Source organism: Lissotriton vulgaris, chromosome 7, assembly GCF_964263255.1.
Source record: "Lissotriton vulgaris chromosome 7, aLisVul1.2, whole genome shotgun sequence".
Classification (NCBI taxonomy): Eukaryota; Metazoa; Chordata; class Amphibia; order Caudata; family Salamandridae; genus Lissotriton; species Lissotriton vulgaris.
The window spans coordinates 503188008-503209794 of NC_141695.1; the positions used below are offsets into that span (position 1 = coordinate 503188008).

The window sequence follows — 21787 nt, forward strand, 5'->3', positions numbered from 1 at the left end:
TCTCTCAGTCAGTAAGTCTCTCTCACTTGGTCAGTCAGTCTCTCTATCTCAGTCAGTCAGTCTCCCTCTCTCAGTCAGTCAGTCTCTCTCTCTGTCCGTCAGTCTCTCTCTCTGTCACTCTCTTTCTGTCTGTCAGTCTCTCTCTCTCTCAGTAATTCAGTCTCTCATTCAGTCAGTCTATCTTTCCCTCATTCAGTCTCTCTCTTGCGCTCTCTCTGTCAGTCTCTCAGTCAGTTAGTCTCTCTCTCTCTATCTGTCAGTCTCTCAGTCAGTCAGTCTCTCTCTCTCTCTCTCTGTCAGTCAGTCAGTCAGTCTCTGTCAGTCAGCCAGTCCGTCTCTGTCAGTCAGTCATCTCTCTCTCTCTCAGTCAGTCCCTGTCAGTCAGTCGGTCTCTCTCTCTCTCTGTCAGTCAGTCTCTCTCTCAGTCAGTCACTCTCTCTCAGTCAGTCTGTCAGTCAGTCTCTCTCTCTCTCTCTCTTTCTGTCAGTCTCTCTCTCTCAGTCGTTCAGTCAGTCTCTCTCTCAGTCAGTTCCTCTCTCTCGGCCAGTCTCTCTCTCTGTCACTCTCTCTCTCTGTCTTTCTCTGCCAATCTCTCTCTCAGTCAGCCAGTTTCTCTCTGTCAGTCAGTCTATCTTTCCCTCAGTCAGTCTCTCTCTCTCAGTCAGTCAGTCTCTCTCTCTGTCAGTCTCTCTCTGTCAGTCAGCCAGTCTCTCTCAGTCAGCCAGTCCGTCTCTGTCAGTCAGTCAGTCTCTCTCTCAGTCAGTCACTCTCTCTCAGTCAGTTTGTCAGTCAGTCTCTCTCTCTCAGTCTTTCAGTCAGTCTCTCTCTCTCAGTCTTTCAGTCAGTCTCTCTCTCAGTCAGTTCCTCTCTCTCGGCCAGTCTCTCTCTCTGTCACTCTCTCTCTCTGTCTCTCTTTGCCAATCTCTCTCTCAGTCAGCCAGTTTCTCTCTGTCAGTCAGTCTATCTTTCCCTCAGTCAGTCTCTCTCAGTCAGTCAATCTCTCTCTCTCAGTCAGTCAGTCTCCCTCTCTCAGTCAGTCAGTCTCTCTCTGTCACTCTCTCACTGTCTCTCTCTGCCAATCTCTCTCAGTCAGCCAGTTTCTCTCTGTCAGTCAGTCTATCTTTCCCTCCATCAGTCTCTCTTAGTCAGTCTCTCTCTTAGTCAGTCTCTCTCTCTCTCTCTCTCTCTCTCTCTCTCTCTCTCTTCTCTCTCTCTCTCAGTCAGTCTCTCTCTCTGTTAGTCTCTCTATGTCAGTCTTTCTCTCTCTGTCTGTCAGTCAGTCTCTGTCAGTCAGTCTCTCACTCTCTCTCTGCCAGTCTCTCTCTCAGTCAGTAAGTCTCTCACACTTGGTCAGTCAGTCTCTCTCTCCCAGTCTGTCAGTCTCCCTCTCTCAGTCAGTCAGTCTCTCTCTCTGTCCGTCAGCCTCTCTCTCTGTCACTCTCTTTCTGTCTGTCAGTCTCTCTCTCAGTAATTCAGTCTCTCATTCAGTCAGTCAGTCTATCTTTCCCTCATTCAGTCTCTCTCTCTCTCGCGCTCTCTCTGTCAGTCTCTCAGTCAGTTAGTCTCTCTCTCTCTATCTCTGTCAGTCAGTCAGTCAGTCTCTGTCAGTCAGCCAGTCCGTCTCTGTCAGTCAGTCATCTCTCTCTCAGTCAGTCACTCTCTCTCAGTCAGTCTGTCAGTCAGTCTCTCTCTCTCTCTCTTTCTGTCAGTCTCTCCCTCTCAGTCTTTCAGTCAGTCTCTCTCTCAGTCAGTTCCTCTCTCTCGGCCAGTCTCTCTCTCTGTCACTCTCTCTCTCTGTCTCTCTCTGCCAATCTCTCTCTCAGTCAGCCAGTTTCTCTCTGTCAGTCAGTCTATCTTTCCCTCAGTCAGTCTCTCTCAGTCAGTCAATCTCTCTCTCTCAGTCAGTCAGTCTCTCTCTCTGTCAGTCTCTCTCTGTCAGTCAGTCAGTCTCTCTCTGTCAGTCAGTCTCTGTCAGTGAGTCCCTCTCTCTCTGCCAGTCTCTCTCTCAGTCAGTAAGTCTCTCTCTCCGGGTCAGTCAGTCTCTCTCTCTCTCTCTCTCTCTCTCTCTCTCTCTCAGTCAGTCAGTCTCTCTCTCTGTCAGTCAGTCTCTCTCTCTGTCACTCTCTCTCTCTGTCTCTCTGTCAGTCAGTCTCTCTCTCTCTCTCTCTCTCTCTCTCTCTCTCTCTCTCTCTCTCTCTCTCTCTCTGTCAGTCAGTGTCTGTCAGTCAAACAGTCTCTAAGTCAGTCAGTCACTCCGTCCGTCTCTCAGTAAGTCAGTCTCTCTCGCTCTCTCTCTCTCTGTCAGTCCCTCTCTCAGGCATTCGCTCTCTCTCAGTCAGTCAGTCAGTCAGTCTCTCTTTCTACTCTCTTTCCACTTTCTCTCTCTCCACGCTCTCTCTCTCCACTCTCTCTGGGGGGCCATGGGTACATTACCTGCAAGGTCCGCAGGCCACCAAGGAAGGCCTGCCGATCCGCTGGCCATACTATGAGTACCACGGATCTAAACACTGTAGGGCTGTTTCCAGCTTACATAAAATCTGTGGAACTTCTTTCGCCTTGTCAATATGATCCCATTTTAGATGGTAACCGTGCTTTTTAATTGGCTTTAATACCTTTACTGTTGGCAAATTACTAGCACCCGCCCAAAACATCACTAAAAACAGGATTGTGGCCCCATTCCGCACAGTAGATAGCTGCAACATACCACACAGCACCCAGGTACACTCGATGACCTACCTGGAGTGCTTTCCCAGGACTCTGTGACTCCATCTGAGGCTTCCGGACCGGTCCCTGCCTTGGCGCTGGGAGTGGCGCGAGGTGCCGGTCGCCATGGCTCCGAGGGTGGGGTCGATGCCCTGAGTTCCCAGAGGCAGAAAGACCAGCCTCGCCGGGGACGCCGGCTTTGCCCCAGGCTGTATTCCGCTGCACAACCAGTGAATAAAGGAGAAGACTCTCAGCGAAGTGACTCAAGACCCGGGGCAGCCCCTCAGCAGGATCCCGGTTGCCAGCGACTTCACACCTGGGCTCCTGATACGGCAGCAGATTGTGCTGATCACCAGGAGATGCTCCGGCCTTTGGCCCAGCAAGACGCCCTGAAGAGTTGAGGTGGTGAGTCCAGGTGCCAACCCCTCACTCAGCTGGGACCATAACCCCCGGGTCTCGTTGGACACACCTTGGTCAGCGGTGGGTCCCACAAAGGGCCTCCCTGACACCCGGATCCTTTGCTGCAGCCTGAACTTTGCACCTCCAGCGGAGACTCTCTTTGTAGTGCTAGCTGGTCCGACTGATATTCACTTTTCACGACCGTTAGACGGGCTGTAGTTGCGGCGGCCGGCGGCTGCATACCATGCAACATTTTGTGTGCTGCTGTGGACCCTTCAGCGATCTCCAAGACGAGAGGTGGTATCGTATAGGTGAATCGTGGTCCGGATGGTGTGACGGGAGGCATTTCGGCCTTCAACACTGTGAAGCACTCCGACACCCAGCTGTGGTGGATCATGCTACCACCTGTGCAAAGAGGGCCCTTCCCTGTGACTTTGAATGGTGGTGACCTCACTGAAACACATAGGTCGCATTGGATCTCATAGCGGTCGGCCAGCAGTTTTGGGCCTCTAGTGGGGCACTTGGGCCGGTCCCGGTGAGGTTGGGCTTACGTGGAGCTGGTCGCGAGGGACACTGCTGATGGGACCCCCCTGCCATTGAGGACTTGGGTTGTGCCAATTCCACTGGCTACAACGACTTACCTATAAGGCTTTCAGGGTTGGGTCTGCTTTACCGTGAGTACTCTGCAACCAGCCATAAACGTGACGCCCTGGATGGGACAGACTCAGACCTGCTCCATGCACAAGCCTGCCTTCTCCCCGGAGCAGCTTTGCACGGATAATGACCCCTGACTTCGTTCCCCTGCCTCTTTAGGCCTGTAATAGGTCGTTGCGGCCTTCCCTGGGCCCCGATAGCACACTCACCTGCACACCTGAGGAGAGCCCTTACGGTCTATTAGAGGGGCATTCTTCCACACCGAGGGAGGCTCCCTGTTGTTGCACAAAGATCAGACCCCTGAGAGAGAGTGTGGGGCCATCAAATTGACTTCCATTGTGCACGGTGAGTCCTACCACACCCTCCCTTAGGCTGCGAATACCAAGAGCACAGGAGCTATGAATATGATATCCGCCAAAGGCAGGAAAGACAAGTTGGCCACCAGAGAAAAATCACCTAAAGACCTGTTCGCCAAAGCACAAGGAGGAGGGCCCAAGGACACGGAGCGACTGAGCCCAATGGCGCAGATGGCGGCCTCAGCAGAGGCACCAGTGACAAGGGCCTTCTTGGAATCCCTCTTCGTTGCCCTGCTGGACAACCTCCAAACCGTAAAACGTGCTCTCATGGCAGAAATCAAAGACATCCGCAAAGTCGTTGACGACATTGGGTAGAGAGTGGCAGATCTAGAAGATAAGAGTGACTCCCGGGACACCGATCTGGAGGCTATCAACAGGAGGTACTCCGCAAACATGAAAAACAGGTTGACTTGCAATCTCCTCTAGAAGACCTCGAGAACCGCTCCCGTCACCACAACATCAGGATCCGAAGGGTGGGTTCCAATGAGGAAGCCGGCGATATCTTTACATATGTGCATGAGCTCTTCAATCATATCCTAGGCAACACCCCAGATGCGGATTTCAAACTAGACCGTGCACATAGAGTAGGCCCTCTCAGAACAGCAATGGCACCACCAGCCGACATCCTGGTTTGTGTCCAAGACTTTCACACCAAGGAGGAAATCCTGCTTGAGACGCCCCCCCCTTTACCAATTTCCTGCTGCCATCACGCTCCAGAAACATAAAAACTTTCGGTCCAATACCGAGGTCCTCCGCCAACGCGGCATCTCCTACTCCTGGGGACACCCGTTTTGCCTGGTGTTCCGGCACAATGGCAAACTGTACTAGCTCTGCTCCCTGTCTGAAGCAAGCAAACTGCTGGGGATCACTCACCCAGAGGAACCGGATGGGGGGGGGAGCGCCCTGACCCCGGACCCAACGATGGTAGATGGAAATGACAGCAACAAAGACGTTGCCGCCACATTCAGCGTCCGGACCCCGCAGTGGTCAAGATGGAACAAATGGCCACTCAAGAAGCCTTACCGGGGACCCTAACCAAGGCGTCTAACGAGTGACTGTACCTGGTCATCAGGATGTATCCTTTCTTCCTGACTTTTAGGGGTTGGAGGGGAGGGGGGTTTGGTCTAATATAAGCCACACAAGCACCCAACAGATTTCTATTCTGATCATTCTTGGATGACGTATATGACTGGTTTTCGGATTCATTTGGGTGCTTGTTGCGCCTTTTTGTCTTTTTTATTTCAGGTATTTGGGGTCTCTCTTTCATCTCTTTATTCACTCTCTCTTTTTCTTTCTTTCCTCTCCGAAGCGAACCCCCGGTCCACAGAGTGCCCTTATGCTTCTGTTCCCACATCAGTGAGACGCGGAGTCCGCCCTAAGCCCCATCAGGGCTCTGGCCTGGCAGAGGCGCTTGTTTGGCGTTGCTTCCCCCCTGAGGCCTAGATGCCGTTGTCCCCAGTTAAAATTCTCACTCTCAATGTGAGAGGACTCAACAATCCTGTCAAACGGAGGGCACTCCTATCATACTTGGAGAGTACCGGGGCAGACATCTGCCTCCTTCAAGAGACACACTTGCTCCCAAAGGATTGTTACAGACTCCGGTCCCGCTCCTTCCAGACACAATGTTTTTCCTCTAGACCCACTAAGACTGCCGGGGTCGCTATCCTGGTTTAAAGGGGCTTCTAGAGGAGAGCGACACTGAAGGGTGTGGAGATCAGCGGTAGGCTACTCATCCACTAATTTACCATAGGGGGACACATCTTGACAGTGGGGTCTATCTACGCCCCTAATGACGGACGAGAACATTTCCTACACGATGCACTCACTGAGGTCATGGCAACTTATGATCAACACATTCTGATAGGGGGAGATCTTAACCTGGTGTTAGCTAATGACATGGACTGATCAGAGCAGCGTACCACCCAGGTTGGTGCTCTCTCCTGCGCAGGGCTTACCAGACTACGAGATCTGGGCCTTTCAGACCTGTGGAGACACCACCACCCTCAATCACAGGTATTTTCATTTTACTCTAACACACAGAAGACATATGCCAGACTGGACTACTTTTTAGGCTCAAAATCTCTTCAAGACACCACACGTTCGGTTGATATACTGGTGGCGACGCAATCTGTCCACGCCCCAGGGGTGATGACTTTAACCCTTCCACAAATACAGCGGCTGACAAGGCACTGGCGGCTCCGGGACACCCTACTACACCGGCCAGACACAGTCGCTCAGATACAACGAGCTCTCGATAATTACCTAACGCATAATCATAATCCTGACACGGCCCTTTCCACTCAGTGGGTGGCCGTCAAGGTGGTAATTTGGGGAGAAATCACATCCATCTCATCCGCTGACAACACGGATCGCAGGAAGAAACGGGAGGAACTGACACCAAAAGTATGAGAACTCGAACAGATTCACCAACATACCAGGGCACGAGTGTCTGCAGACAGCTGACCGCTAATCAGATGCAACTGGCAGCTCTAGACCCGGACAAGGCAGAATTCGCCGCAATGTGCCTACGACACTCCTTTTATGTTGGTGGGGACAAATGAGGGCAACTACTCGCGCACAAGCTTTGGTGGGCTCGGCAGCGAGAAGGGGTTCGGGAGATTAGGGACTACATAGGAACACTGCACTCAGACAACACAGCCATTGCTGAGACAGTCCGCGATTTTTACGCACAGCTCTACAATGAGCAGCCCACGAAGAAGGCAAATATTGATGCCTATCTCACCCAGGCTCACCTGCCCGTTCTCGCGCCGGAACAGCCGGTCCACATAGAGTGAGAGATCAGACCAGAGGAAGTCATATCCACCATCGCTCGCCTGAAATTGGGCAGGTCACCGGGCCCCGATGGCTACACCGCGGCCTTCTACAAGCAGTTCTGCTCCACGCTTACCCCTTTGCTCACCCAGCTTTTTAACTCTTTTGCGACACCAGAGGCGATCCCCTTCTCCATGTTAGAGGCGGTGATCACCGTTATTCCCAAGCCCGGGAAAGACAGCACGATCTGTGGGTCGTATCAGCACTTTTTGCTATTATATATTGACCTGAAACTATACACAGAGACACTAGCCGTGCGGCTGGGACCCTACATGCAAGGGCTTGTGGACCCCGACCAGGCTGGGTTCATTCCACAGAGACAAACGAGTGATAACACCAAACGGGTCATGTATCTTATATGAAAGGCCTCCCGCCATCCCTGGTGCCTACATGCTTCTAACCATTGACGCGGAGAAGGCCTTGGATCGGGTCCACTGGCCCTAACCCGAGCAGGCACTGATACTCATCAGAATAGGAGACAAAATGCGAACACACATTTTTAACTGTTACTGCTACCCCACAGCTACAGTACGAGTCAATGGTCACATGTCCACGCCGTTCCCGATACGTAGGGGTACGAGACAGGGGTGCCCTCTTTCGCCCTTGCTCTTTGCCTTCTACATGGAACCTATTTCAAAGAGGGTCAGGAACCACCCCCGATCACGAGTATTCACTTTGGTGGGGACACGCACATCATAAGTCTGTATGCGGATGATGTGCTGGTCACTCTCGTGAACCCTTTGGCTGCCCTGGGGACCTTCCTGGAGGTATTAGACCCATTCACGAGAGCTTCCGGCTTCAAGGTTAATTTAATGAAGTCTATGGTGCTGAATTTCTCCTTGCCTCCACAAGTTCAGTCGGACCTCCAAGCCCAACACCCCCTGCAATGGTCCAATGAGACAGTACCTTACTTGGGCATTCAGCTGGCTCCAACTTTGCAAGCCAGGCAGAAGGTCAATAACTCCATCCTCCACACACACATTCGCTCCGCACTACAGAAATGGAATGACAACATTAACCAATCTCATGGCTAGGTCGTATAGAGGCCATTAAAATGTCAATTCTCCCCAAAATTCTGTACTTCTTCAGACACTTCCTCTGCCCCTCCCTACTGGCTGGCTACAATTGGTACAGTCAGACTTCTCCCTGTTCATCTGGCAAGGCCGTAGGCCGAGAATGAAACAGCTAGTGAGTTTCCTCCCACCTCATGAGGGAGGCCTCGGAATTTCAGATCTCACGCTTTAGTACTACACCACGCAGTTACGACACTTAGTCAATTGGAGCCGAGCCGAATCCGAGAAACACTGGCTCTTCCAAGACCGGGCAGTAGCCGGTACATCCCTTATGAAAATTCCCTTCCGCCCGAATCCTCACCGCCCACCCAACTTATACGCCTCACAGGTGACTCGCACAACCCTTGAGGTCTGGGATCGGACCAACACATGACACACCCTGATGACCTTCCCTTCTCCACTCACCTCCCTCTTCGATAACCCGGACTTCAGCCCCGGGTTGGCATTGCAGGCCTTCTCGCCATGGAGAGAAGCTGGTTGCTGAGCCTTAGGCTTCCTATTCGACAAAGGCGATATTATACCCCTCTCGCAACTTAAGGCCGATTACGGCCTTTCTGAATCTGAGTGAATGCACTACTTGCAGGTGTGACATTGGGCCATGCATTCTGACAATCAAGCGCAAGCGTCTAGGCTTCTCACCCAGTATGAACTATGGCTCATCACAAGGTCCTCAGATAAGAAGTTAATCTCAGACTTATACAAACAGCTCCTTTCCAGATACACCCATACCTATCACGCTGGAAGCGCATTAGACGGGCCCTTAGCTCCAAGGAATGGGAGGGTGCATGCCACAGAGCGTGCCACATAGTGACTCATGTTGGTCTAACCAAAACATTCACCAAGCTAGTATACTATTGGTACTACACCCGGAACGACTACACCAATCCGATGCCACTCAGAGCCCAGACTGCTGGAGGGGGTGCGGGAGGAGGGGCACGCTGACTCACCTTCTATGGGAGGGTGAACATCTCCAGACTTATTTGATGCACGTCCTGGATGAGATCAATAAATACTTAAATACAGAACTCCCTAGGTTCCCTGCGTATGTTTTGTTAGGGGTGCCCAACCCACTCACCTATCCCCTGAAGTCCAAACGAGGGAAACAGATAGCTATAGCACTGTGCCCAGCCATCCAAAACATACTGATACACTGGAAGACAACCCGCATCCCTGCGCACACATGGTGGTACCAATGACTGTGGCACATGCTAGGCATGGAAAAGATTTAACTCACTTTGGCCAGGAAGGGCACCTCTTTTGGCGACCATTGGCAGCCGTTCCTTGCCTTGTTAGCCCTAGAATTTTGGGAGTTATATTGCTCAAAATATTTACACCTCCTGCACCTCACCACACATGGACTCCACCACATAGTCTACCCTAGTCATGTGCACGACAACATGTCCAATGTAGTGCTATTCCGTAGTAATGGATCGGGGGAGGTGGGTTCTTTCTTCATTCTCCTTTTCTTCCCTCTTCCTATTGGGTGGTGGGTGGGAAAGTTTGGGTATGTGTTTGTCTGTATTTTCAATGCATGTATTGGCAGACCCGGAGGGCCCTTTGTGGCTCGCTCCTGGTCTATTTCCTTGCATTGTTCAATAAAAAATATCTAAACCTAAAAACAGGATTGCGTGGCCATTTAAAGTTGGAAAGTTTAGTGTCTGTTTGCTAAATGATTCCTCGAAGAGACTCAGAAGCTACTACAAAATCGATTGTGGACTCATACTCACTACGGGAAAGAGTTTTTACACAACCCCCTGTGTTTAAATCTACCTTGTTAGTTATTTCCAGATTCCAAGTGGATAGCATCCGATTTAGGCTATTACCATATTCATGATGTGTAAATGGTAAATTGCATCACCCTCCAGGTCCACTAAACCGCAAACCATGTCCATTGAGTCTTTACATTGCTGGACATTAAAATCACCTACCCACAGACTGTTATTACATTTATTTTGCAATGCTCCACTGATTTTATCAATCTCTTTTTCCAATAGAACTATCACCAACTACATATTCCCACCAAAGCTGTTACTATAAATGTTTATCTGAAGGAAGTACCAATTGTTTTCTCCTTCAAATACCAAAAAATGAAAATAGGGAGATGGGCATTCAAGCTTGTATACAATGTATTTCATATTAAAGTCAATAGACCACCTTTGGCTCTACCTGTCCAGGCTGGGATTGATTCCGCTTGATACGATCGGTACCCGTCTATAAATATAGGATTTATTGCCCAAGTCTCCTGTAGACATAATATATCCTGTTCCTGCCAAATACACATCCACTGTGCGTTACCCATCTTCAAACCAAGGCCTGCAACATTCCAGGTTGCAATTTTGATCGCTGGTTGACATTGACACCTATGGAGATATTGCTCCTCTTTGCTTTTTTGCCTCATTATCATCGACTAAGTTATGATTTAGAACACTAGGGGGCAGTCAGTCTCAAGACTCCAGGTCAGTCAAAGGAGCAAGCGATTCTCTGCTCATGTCCATGTTCTAACAGGTCTACCAGGACCTTGGATTGCAAAAGGGGAAGGACAGGCCATACCAGTAAGGCCTCTCACAGATTCAATAGATGATGGTTACATCGATTTATAAAAGTAATCCAGTGGGGACACAGTGATCTGAGTACCGTATAAAAAAAATTGAAAATTCCCTTAGCAAATTCCTTACCACATACTGGTAATCAAAATTGACAACCACATAGTCCCCCATTACCTCTTTTGCGGAGTGGCCCACCCATCACACCCTGCTTGCCATAATGATATGTCTATCCAAAGTGCAGCCCCTTATTACATGACGTCTTGCATGGGACGACATCCAGTAGAGTATTTTAGCTATTAGCTGTTCTGTTGCTTCCCTTTGGCCCTCTCTCGCCTTTGGAGCATTTACCAGGACCTAAACAGCAGCAGGGGGAGATCTAATGTTTGAAACTGTTTCCTGCTTTGCCCTGTAGCTCCCACAGCTGTCCTTGATACCACTTCCCTTTCTCTTCCCTCCCTGATTTAATTACAACTTTAATTGACAGGAGTTCTCATTGACTCCATTATATTACCCCCTGCAACGTGTTTTTGGGGTACATGAAAAGGGCAAGGAGGGGTGGGGTAGGATAGAGGCATCTGGTACCAGCTGTGGGCTCGGAAGATTAGATAAATCGGGCACAATTCCCCCCCCCCCCTATGGTATTCCCTTGTGCCTGCAGGGCTCTCCCTGGAGATGGTATACGTGGGCCCCTCTCACTTGTAATCCCATCTTTAATGAGGCTATTTAATCTTTCTTCAATCCTCACCAATCTGTGGGTGAACGGCTGGAGCAACAAACAGACCATGTTTTCTAATCTAATATATAAATCCTCATTAGTTGACAACAAGAAGTCATCATCAGACGACGAGAAGTCCATGGTCTTTGCCTCCGGGGTGGTTTTGATCGTTTTCAGGACCTTCAGATTTTTGACTATGGTTTCCCAGCTCCTCTTTTCCTCTAAAACGCAGGCTCCATTATAGAGTCTGAAGATACAAGGGACCTAACTTAAAGCAAAGTTTCTGAGGGGCAACTGGAAGGTGCACAGAGGTCCTCCCTCGCATCCATTACAGGCTGCACCTCAGGTTAGCTGCTAACAAGTCCGTACCTTTCCTGCCTTCCTCCAGTGAGAGGCGGTGCTCTGTCAACTCAATCTCCTGTGACAGAATGTTTGCTGCCCTTGGCTAGAAGGAATCGAGGGTATTCAATATACCCCCTCCTGATTTTTAGTCTGTCACCTTACTCTTACCGATTATGAGTAATCCGCTTCTTTTGGTGGTCCAAGTTGTGAACTCTCCCGAGAAGCACAGCTTAGATGGAAGGCCCAGCTCTGCCTCTTCCTAGCGAGGATGGGTGTGGGCGGACCTGCCCTTGGCCCAGGCTTTGTCCGGGCAAGGCCCGGGCACCTCCCTTGCAGCTAGACCATGGCGCACTTTTATGCCTGGTAGCAAGAACAGGAGTTGATGGGAGCTGTAGTCTCCCCAGCGGTGCATGAACTTCGGCACACAGGCTTCACCCTGCTGAGCAGAAACAAGCATCAGGCATCAGGTGGGTACTATCCCTTTGGGACTGTGGCGCGCTTTCATGCGGGGTAGCAATAGTAGGGGTTTATGGGGGCTGTAGTCTCCCCAGCGGGGCAGGAACTTCTGCGCACAGGTTTCACCCCCGGGTGGGCAGACACATGCGTCAGGTGGGTTCTGCAGCTCCTTGACGCTCCCTTCTACTGGATTCAATATAAGGATTCTTCCTAGTTATTACGAATATTCTTACTTGCCCTGGTACACTTCCCTGCTATGGAATCAATGGGTAAGGGGTTTCTCATTACCAAGGACAATTGGCCTCATAACTGTCCTCATTAGTTTGCAGGAGGGCACAATAACTGGATCCATTACCACTGTACAATAGTCACCCTGCTTAATGTGTTGTAACCTTTTATTTTTTATTTTTGTCATTCTGAATGATTTTATGTTTATTCCGAAGAGCTCTGACACCCATGGCACTCTTTCCAGTTCTATAACATGTAAAAATCAATACATAAATAACATATTTGACATGAACTGAAAGAGGGTCCTGATGATTGTCCACTCTACTTGTCTGAGCTCGATTTTTAACAAGTTAATTACGTCTCTGTCCCAATGCCAACATATGAAGCTAATTTCCTGTTTTTGTTGTGGTGGGAAGGTGCTATCAGATATACCAGTAGGCTTCTTGCCGATGGATGGATTTCAATTATCATGTGTTAACACTAGTCCATAGTTGGTTGTTATTTAGCCTCTGGAATACCATTGATGTTATTGTCATGATGAAGTATTATTGTCTTCTTGTATCCAATAAGAGTAGTTGCTTTGTGTCTGACATCGCTGTAATGCAGTTTAATGGATAGCATTGGTTTACCCAATAGAAGAGATGGTTGAGTCTAAGAGTACAGATTTTTAAGAGTGTGTTCTGGAAAAGCTGCAATGCAGTGGAAACTACTGTGTGTTTACCTACACTGGCATGCCCCTCCCCATCAGCCTTTCCTGAAACCCATGCAGTGCCTGAAATAGAAACATAGATATTATAAAAAGGTAAGGGGATCTGCCCATACCCCTGCCTAATGAAACGCCACAGACTTGACCAGCCCTGTCTTTGCGTTACACTACATTTTCAACCTTCTGTTTTTCCGATGCCTCTTCGAAACTTCTATGATAAACATTACCTCTTTGTAACTGCAAATTTAACCTAGAAAAACTGTTAAGGTGTTGTTTCAAAAAGCTGGAAAAGGAATATTTTCCCACAACGCTTGGCTATAGTGTGCTGTGGCACAGTTCTTTAGAGAAGCATATCTTGTGTAGGCTAACAACTTTACACAATATGCAACATGATTTAACTGGCTTCTGTGACACCATTTCCCATCCATGTTTCTGCAGGTCCCTTACGATGATCTGCGCTATCTCTTCGGTGAGATCATGTATGGTGGCCATATTACCGATGACTGGGATAGACGTCTCTGCAGGACCTACTTGGAGGAGTACATTAAACCAGAAATGATGGAAGGGGAGCTCCTCCTTGCCCCAGGATTCCCCATTCCAGGCAATATGGACTATAATGGCTATCACCAGGTAACACTTTATTTCCATCATTCCCTTGGCTGTTCTTGGACAATGTGTGGAAAATGTTAGAATGTGTTTAATTTATTAGTCGGTGTAAGCATCATTGCCTGTAATATATTTCCTGTTGCAGATATTTTAAATATCATTTGATATTTGAAACCCCCTGTTTTTTGCTTATTAAAATATAATTAAGTCTGACCTTGAACTCGGAATGGAGGCAAAGAAATGTGCCTAAAAATATATGTGTATATATCTCTATATATATATATATATATATGTGTATATATATGTTCTCTGTAAAAACCATAGGTTTTACACGTTATAGTTAGCTGTCATTTGAGATGTCATCAGTGATGTCATGAGTGATGTCACTGACCATGTCATGAGTGATGTAATATGTGACGTCATCAGCAGTGCATTGCGGGTGCGCGAGTTATAATTAGCTGAACTAACTATAACGGAGGAATTTCAATGGTTGTGTATGAGTGAAATGTCCAGCTAACTATAACATGTGTGAAACCTATGGTTTTTTCAGTGTAGATAAATAAATAAACATAGATTTTACCATAAAAACCTAGTCTAAAATTATCCATAAAATCCTATTGTTAATTTATATTACTGTACCCCATTGTAATCATGTATTTATTGCTCCATACGTGGACTTGATATCTGTTGATATATTTAATTCTAAATGATGTTTTGTGGCCGTGTGCAATTAGCTTGACATGACAATACCATGTGAAACAAATTTAAAAGTGGAATTTGATTAGAAAGTGCTAGTGCAAATATCAATACTTGTTCGACAAAAGCCTTTGTCGAGAGTTACTTAAATAACTTAAAAAATAATGAATTAAAAATCAAGATAAAAGCCTTCATCTTGTTCAGTCTTCTGTCGACCCTGAGGCTAAATGTAGCTGCATATTTGTAGTTTCTACCTTCTAGATACAGTTCATTTTTATTCGATTATTTTTTTCAGATTTTTCAAATAAAGCTTTTTCAAAAAAAAATGATGGAGATCTAAATGCACGATAAGAGCCTTAGATATTGAATGTTAGAGACATGTGTAAAGATCTTCTGTTACGTTCAGGCCATTGGGGCTCTGGGAGTGCAGTTCCAAGATGTATCGGGTTTCTAGTTTTCATAGGGTTCTACCCGGTCACCACCCTTCTATTAAAGGGTACACAGTCAATTATATAGTATTTCAGATGTTTGGAGTCTGACTGATGGTGTTCTTTAAAGTGGCGGGTGACTGGGTACACAGGTTCTTGATTGTTCATAGCTCTGATATGTTGTAAAATCCTCTTGTGCCCCTGTAGCTTGTTACTTCCCACAGGGGCATTTGAGGACATACACAACAAATTCAGTCTTACATGACAGAGCTTTATTGATAACTTGTTCTTGCGTACTAAAGGCTTTTTTGTAGGTTGTGGTATTGATGCCAAATTGGCAGGCTTTACAGGTTCTACATCTGTAAAAGTCTTTTCTTTGCCTTTTTGTCTGTCCATTGGGTTATTTTGGACCAACCTATCCCTCATATTAGGAGCGCTTCTATTGGTAATTGAGAGCTTTGTGGGTAATATGTGACCTAGAACAGGGTCATTTTTAACCAGTGGCCAGTTTCTTTGGATGATGCGATTAATTTCTTTGTTCTGTTTGCTATAACCCACTATCACCCTAAAATAGTCATTAACCCTTGTTTTTGATGTATCTGGTGATCTGGGGGCATCATCTGTTATGTCTATCTTATCACCTAATACATCGAGTTTTAGGAGAGTGTCCCTGTTGGTCAACTTACTTTTGGATATGGCGGAATCAATACACCTTTTGGTATAGCCCCGTTCGAGGAACCTAGATCGACTGTTTTGTTGAGCTTTTTGTTATTCGCATTTGGTGCTACAGATTCTTTTCAGTTGAATCATTTCTCCGTATGGTATACTTTGAATAAGATGTCTGGGGTGTAGACTACTAGCATGCAATACTGCATTTACTGTTGTAGGTTTTTTGTGTATTTTTGTTTCAATTTTACTCTTTTCAATGTATACCTAAAACAGCACATCATATCTTTTACGAGATCATGTTTCCAGCAGGTGAAATGGAAAGCGCTTCTCTTTCTTCCATTGCTGTACTTGCATATTTATATCAAGCTGTAACTCACATCACTCATTCCCTTTTCCTATAAAGTAGCATAAAGCAGAAGGCTTGAAGGGCCATGTTGTGCTGCCCCTGGAACAAAGCCTTTATCATTGCAGATCTTTTCAAAATTATCTTGCTGCTGTCAGCTGGCTTGTTACAGCTGGCAGCAATATAACATCAGGGAAACTACAACGGCATTGCAGTCAATAAAATAGAAAACCAAGCCAAATTAAGATTTTCCAGCAGAATTTGCATAATGCAAAACAGGCGCTATTTTTGCCTATTTTTAAAATAGGCAAACTATTTTATGAAACACTTATTGTATGTAGTACGTAAGAGTGTTAGACTAGGCAAAATGGTAGTATACGCATAAATATGTTCAGATGTCTGTGTTTCTCCTTGCACATAATATATTATTTTGCCTTCTGAGTGTTGAAAGCCGGAGTCCCAGTCCCACACCACTGTCACCAAATGCAAGACCCGGGACTCCTCACTCAACATTAGGACAGGTAAAGACATTGTTTGCTCACCCCCTTAGTAGCTTGGCACGAGCAGCCAGGCCTATCAAGTTCAAGTTTAAATACTTTATTCGACAGCATTGTCATAAAAGCATGTTTCCCTAAACTAAACAATATAAATACTACTCTAAAATTTTAAGATCAGCATAAAATACATATTAAATACCATCAAATTACAATGTGCTGACGAATACTTCAATTTATAAAATTCATACATTATAAAATCCGAGTCACAGTGCAAAATCTTAACTATTGGGGTTGTCCTTAAAATTACACATTCCATTTTACATAATTAGTTACAGTTTAAAGTGCGCGTGCGTATTATCCAGGCCCATCCCAAGTATTTGGCTATGGCGATAGCAAGATTGGGGGCACAATTTGATCTTAATATTATTTTTGAATCCAAGAACTGGGATGCCAACATGGAAGGTTGACTGGTAGTCAAAACAGTATTGTATATCATGTCCCAATACATCTTTTTCAATGATGCCTTAGATGGAAAGGCCTGGGGATCAGCTACAGTCCACAGATGGTCTAGGTGCAATTTTTGGAGCAAGGTTCCTAATTTCTTTAAGCCAGGGTATTTTATGAAACCGATCAGAGCTAATAATGTCCATGAGAGCTGATGCATAATTGCCCAATTCAGGAGTAGTCTTTATGCGCCTCCAATATAAAAGACGACGCAATCTAGCCATATCCTTGATCTTCTTCCTCCCAAGGTTGTATTGGAGCGGGATCGAGGGAGTGCTCTGCGGGACACCAACCATTCGGCGGAGAAATTTGTTTTCTGCAGTAACCAAAGTACTCAAGTTGGTGAAGCCCCATAGCTCTGATCCGTAAAGGCAAGCGCCCAGCACTTTCATACTATAAATCTCCATTATAGGCTGAATGGGTTTTGTAAATGAAGATTTATGTTTTTGTGCCAGCCAATTGATTGAACTTTAGCACCACACAGTCCATATGAGATTTCCAGTTCATGTTGGCCTGTAAAGAAATACCTAGATAGGTGAAAGCATTCACTTCCTCCAAAATAGATCCATTAAAATGCATTTTTCCCTTAAATTGCTTTGCAGGATTCAGGTTCATAAACTTAGTCTTTGTCGTATTTAGTTCCAAGCCCCAAATCCGACAGAAATCTCCAAAAGCGTTGATTGTCTTTTGTAAACCACTAGGGGTCCGCGAGACTAGTAAAGTGTCATCAGCAAACATTAATACTGGGACCCGCTCCCCATCTAATATCGGGGCATCTGTCGGAAATTGCTTTAGAAAATCTACTATGCCATTGATATAAAGGGAGAATAGGGTGGGGGCCAGGACGCAACCCTGCCTGACCCCACGTTCCACGGGGAAAGGTTCAGTAACGTCTCCCTGTGCTCCCCACCTAATCCTGGCGTAGTTGTTTTCGTGCATGCGTACAAGCAAAGTCAACAGTTCGGGGCTTATTCCGAGATCGCGCAAAACAATCCAAAGTTTTTGTCGGGGCAACAGATCAAACTCTGACTTCAAGTCAACGAAAACAGCATATAATGGTCCATTTATCAGGGTTACATTTTTCCAAAACAAAGTTAAAAAATGGAATACCTGGTCAACAGAGCTAGTTAATGGTCGAAAGCCAGCTTGATACGGGGACAGGATATCCTTATCGTCTATCCAGGCTTGAATTTTATTTTTAATCATCCTGCCCATCAATTTTTGTGCCGAATCGATAAGGCTAATGGGCCTATAGTTACTTGGTAAAGCCTTATTCCCTTTTTTGAAGACTGGTATTATCTCCGCACCCTTCCATGTTGGTGGGATCATTGCTCCTTGTGCGATAGAATTCGCAAGCCATACGAAATATTTACACCAGTTGGCTCTGTCAGATAAAAATACAACCGCTGGTATTCCATCAATTCCTGGTGCCCTACCTTTAGTTACCCCATCCATTGCCTCGTTTACATCTTTCAGTGAGAATATTCCATGACTGTAGAATACTCTTTCTGGGGGCAATTCGGTTGATTGGGGCAAATTATCAGCATATTGTGGTTTAAAAAAATCCACCCATGCTTCCTTCGCTACATGGTTTTTTGGGCAGTCTGCTATTCCCCCACTACCCCACTTTAAGATGGCCCAGAACTCTTTCTGTTGTTTGGCTACACATGCCTTCTTAAGGTCTAACCATAAGTTCTCATCCCACAGTCTTTTTGCCCTGGTTTGGGCTTTCCTGTAATCATCCCTGGCCTTTAATACACCTACTTTAGTCCTCAATGCTAAACTGAGGTTCTGTCGCGCCTTTCTGCATGAGTGGTCATACCACCCTCTTTTTCTCGGGGGACCAGCACCCTTCCCCTTCTGTGTTTTTTTTAGGAAAAACCTCTGTAAATTAGTAAAAAACATTGGCTGTGACTCTTCAATAAGTTGGTTAAAATGTAATTCATTACAATGGATCTGTAGACTGCTAACCTCTTTGCTAACTACCTCCAGTAAGTCCTGCATATCCCCGGGATTATCTACCAAAGTTGCCCATTTAATATGACGGAGATTATTAGTTGGGATGACTTCTAATGTAGTAACACCCCTTTCCTTGTTAGATGAGCTTTTAGCACAATGGGTTGTGATCACTCTCCAATCTCGATGTCACTTTCATGTCTTCTACTTTGTGCCAGTTTCTAACATCTATGAGGATGTAGTCCATCCGACTACTTGACCTCGAGTTATCAAAGGTATGCGTGCCCTGCAGGTCTGAGGGGGTGCGGCCATTTACTGCCCTCAACCCCCTACCCAAGCACAAGCTCTTCACCTGAATTGCTACTTCTGTCCATTTCTTTACCATCGGTAGATCCAATTGGGGAACTCCCCATTTGGTATCTTCCTCTAGGGCCAGTTCATTATCCTCGACTCCTAGTGGCTCAAATGTTGTGTTCAGGTCTCCCCCCACTAGGATAGTATAATGGGTCGGAAGGGTCTCTAGATCATTATCGAATGCACCTAACACTTCCGAGGCTTTGCCCCCTTGGGTTCCCCTGGCATAGATATTATATAAGACCATATTATGGCCATCTTGCCAGGTGATCACAATTGGGAGTAGGTCACAATTGCTGGCAAGCCTCTGCTTGATGGTGCATTGTAGGGATTGCCGTACCCAAGTAATTAGACCCCCTGAGGGCCGCCCTTTAGTATTCTTTTTTGCGGGGACAAAGAAATTTAAGAAGCCCTGGCGAAAAACAGGTGCCACTGCCCAAGTTTCCTGTAACATGATAACATCATGGGAATCAATAAATTCACACCATTTGGTGGTTTTAAGTTTATGGTGGATTCCCGCCAAGATCCAGGAAATAAGTTTGAGACTAGCTTTCGTCTGATTAGGCCGCTCTTGTAATGAGGCACCCTGCTTATGGTGGGGCAAGGGAAGTGTGGGACTAATTTCCCCATTGCTTGTAATGGTACGGGGATTTGGTGGCAAATGCTCTACTGTGTTAGGGGGATCTACACTGTGCCCAGATGTCTTACCTTCCCTTTGATTTGTTTTTAAAAGCTTTATAAGGACATCATTTCCACTTTCTTGGGGCTCTACAACATTATTCTTTACTATGCTCGTCCGTACTTCCAGTCAATCACACTCATTAAGACCAGAAAGGGCCGAGAACCTATTTTCCATCGGAATTCCCCAATTATTCCTTATATCAAGGGTTCTGGCTTTTTTTTGTACAGGGATCCATTTAGTTTTCAACATTGTTGGGTTTAAAGTATTCCCTCCTCTTTTCGTATAAAAGAAGTCCAGTGTTAGTGGCACTATTTCAGTTGATCTACGCTGGGGGGGTATATATTCGCTAGAATGTTTGGCAGCACTTCTGGATCAGACAGGTGTAGCACCACACAATCCCCATTAAATTTTTTAGTGCCACCCCCGATCCATTCAACTCTTCTAGCTTTAACTACTTCTTGCGCCAGCTGGTCCCTGCCTCCCGGGGTAAAAGCCATATTCCTAGATAGCCAATGTAGTGAATTATTTATCAGGGATGGGATGTTCTCAACTTGCCCTGGTTCCAAATGGGGGACATTTGCCAGCACCAATATTAAAGGAGATGCCTCTACTATTAATTCTACAGGCCCCTTCTCTGGGTTAAAATATACCCTGCTGTCCCTTTGTCTCAGCCCTTCAGAATCTCCCTGGTTGGTATGTAAATCCCTGGGGCCCTCCCTCCCTAGGTCAGTGCTCTCCGTGGAGAACAGGGGAGTATTTTCAAGTAGTTCTAACCTGGGGGCGGTTTGGGTATTTTTTGTTTCAACTATGAGTGTTTTCGACGTTGGAATGTTCGCTTTCTCTTCAAGTGATTTTTGCAGGAGACCCCCCAGCCTATTTACCTCTTCCGTAAGCTGGTCTATTTTAATTAGAAGCGGCTTGGTTATAGTTTTAATCTTATTATCTAAGGCATTTAGCAACTTCTTGAATTGGTCTTCATCCAAGTGTACCTTTCCTTCAGTAATTCCCCTTGTATCCTCTCCATTATTGTCCAGAGGGGATGCATCAGGACGCTTTTTACTTGATCGAAGGCCACCCCGTTTAGATATGCTCTTCTCCCCTTCCTTCACTACTCTTGGTGCTGGGACCGGTGCAGGGGCCTCCTCTTCTAGGAGTATTAATTCTTCCTCAGGTGTGCTCTCGGGTACTGAATCAGCAATGGCTACTGGGCGCTGGGTCAGTGAATTGTTCTCCGGAGTCTGGAACACTTCATTACTAATATCAAGAGCAGGAGTAGGTAAAGGTGTATTGTCAAAAGGCAGTTCAGGAGAGAGGCTCAGCCCCAAGGATGATCTCCTGTCATTATTAATTTTGGCAACTTTCTGAACCATATAGTTGTCTATGGTATTAAGAAGGACAGTCGATTTTGCTTTAGACATGTTAGGAGGCAGATATATCGAGTAGCGTCTATATGAATCCGTGTAATGTAAAACACTAGGAGGTATCACAATCACTAGCAGTTCCAATAGGGAGAAGATAACTTACTTGAGCAATTTGGCCAGGGGTCAGAGCCCTGTCCCTGTCTCTTCCTGCCGATGAGGGCCGTAGAGGGCCCGCCCTTTGCCCGGGCTTAGCCCCGGGCGTCCCGCGAAGCGGGGTGCAGCGCTGCTTATGTGCGCCTCCTGGCGCTCTCACGGTGTCACAGAGCGCGCCGCCGCATAGGCTGCCGGGAATTGTAGTCCCGGAGCGGCGGCGCGTGTACTCAGCAGTAAAATGACTCCTGGCGGTGGCAGCGTGCTTCCGAGTACCTGGCTGCCACAGTATGACTCCTGGCAGTGGCGGCGTCTCACAGGTCTCACAGGTAAGTGGCGGTTTGCTCTCCTTCGTCTCCCCCACTCTGCCGGATGCAGCGCTGCTTATGTGTGCCTCCTGGCGCTCTCGCGGTGTCACAGAGCGCGCCGCCGCGTAGGCTGCCGGGAATTGTAGTCCCGGAGCGGCGGCGCGTGCAGTCAGCAGTAAAATGACTCCTGGCGGTGGCGGCGTGCTTCCGAGTACCTGGCTGC

The 21787-nt window shown here is 46.9% G+C and overlaps 1 protein-coding gene across 1 annotated transcript in view; it reads left to right on the forward strand.

The window, feature by feature from the left end:
* The window catches only part of DNAH9 (dynein axonemal heavy chain 9), a 1435662-nt gene that overhangs the window by 1261836 nt on the left and 152039 nt on the right, over positions 1 to 21787 (forward strand). Inside the window, exon 65 of the mRNA XM_086930591.1 lies at positions 13449 to 13640. Coding sequence (XP_086786717.1) covers positions 13449 to 13640 — 192 coding nt within the window. The remainder of the gene's footprint in view (positions 1 to 13448; positions 13641 to 21787) is intronic.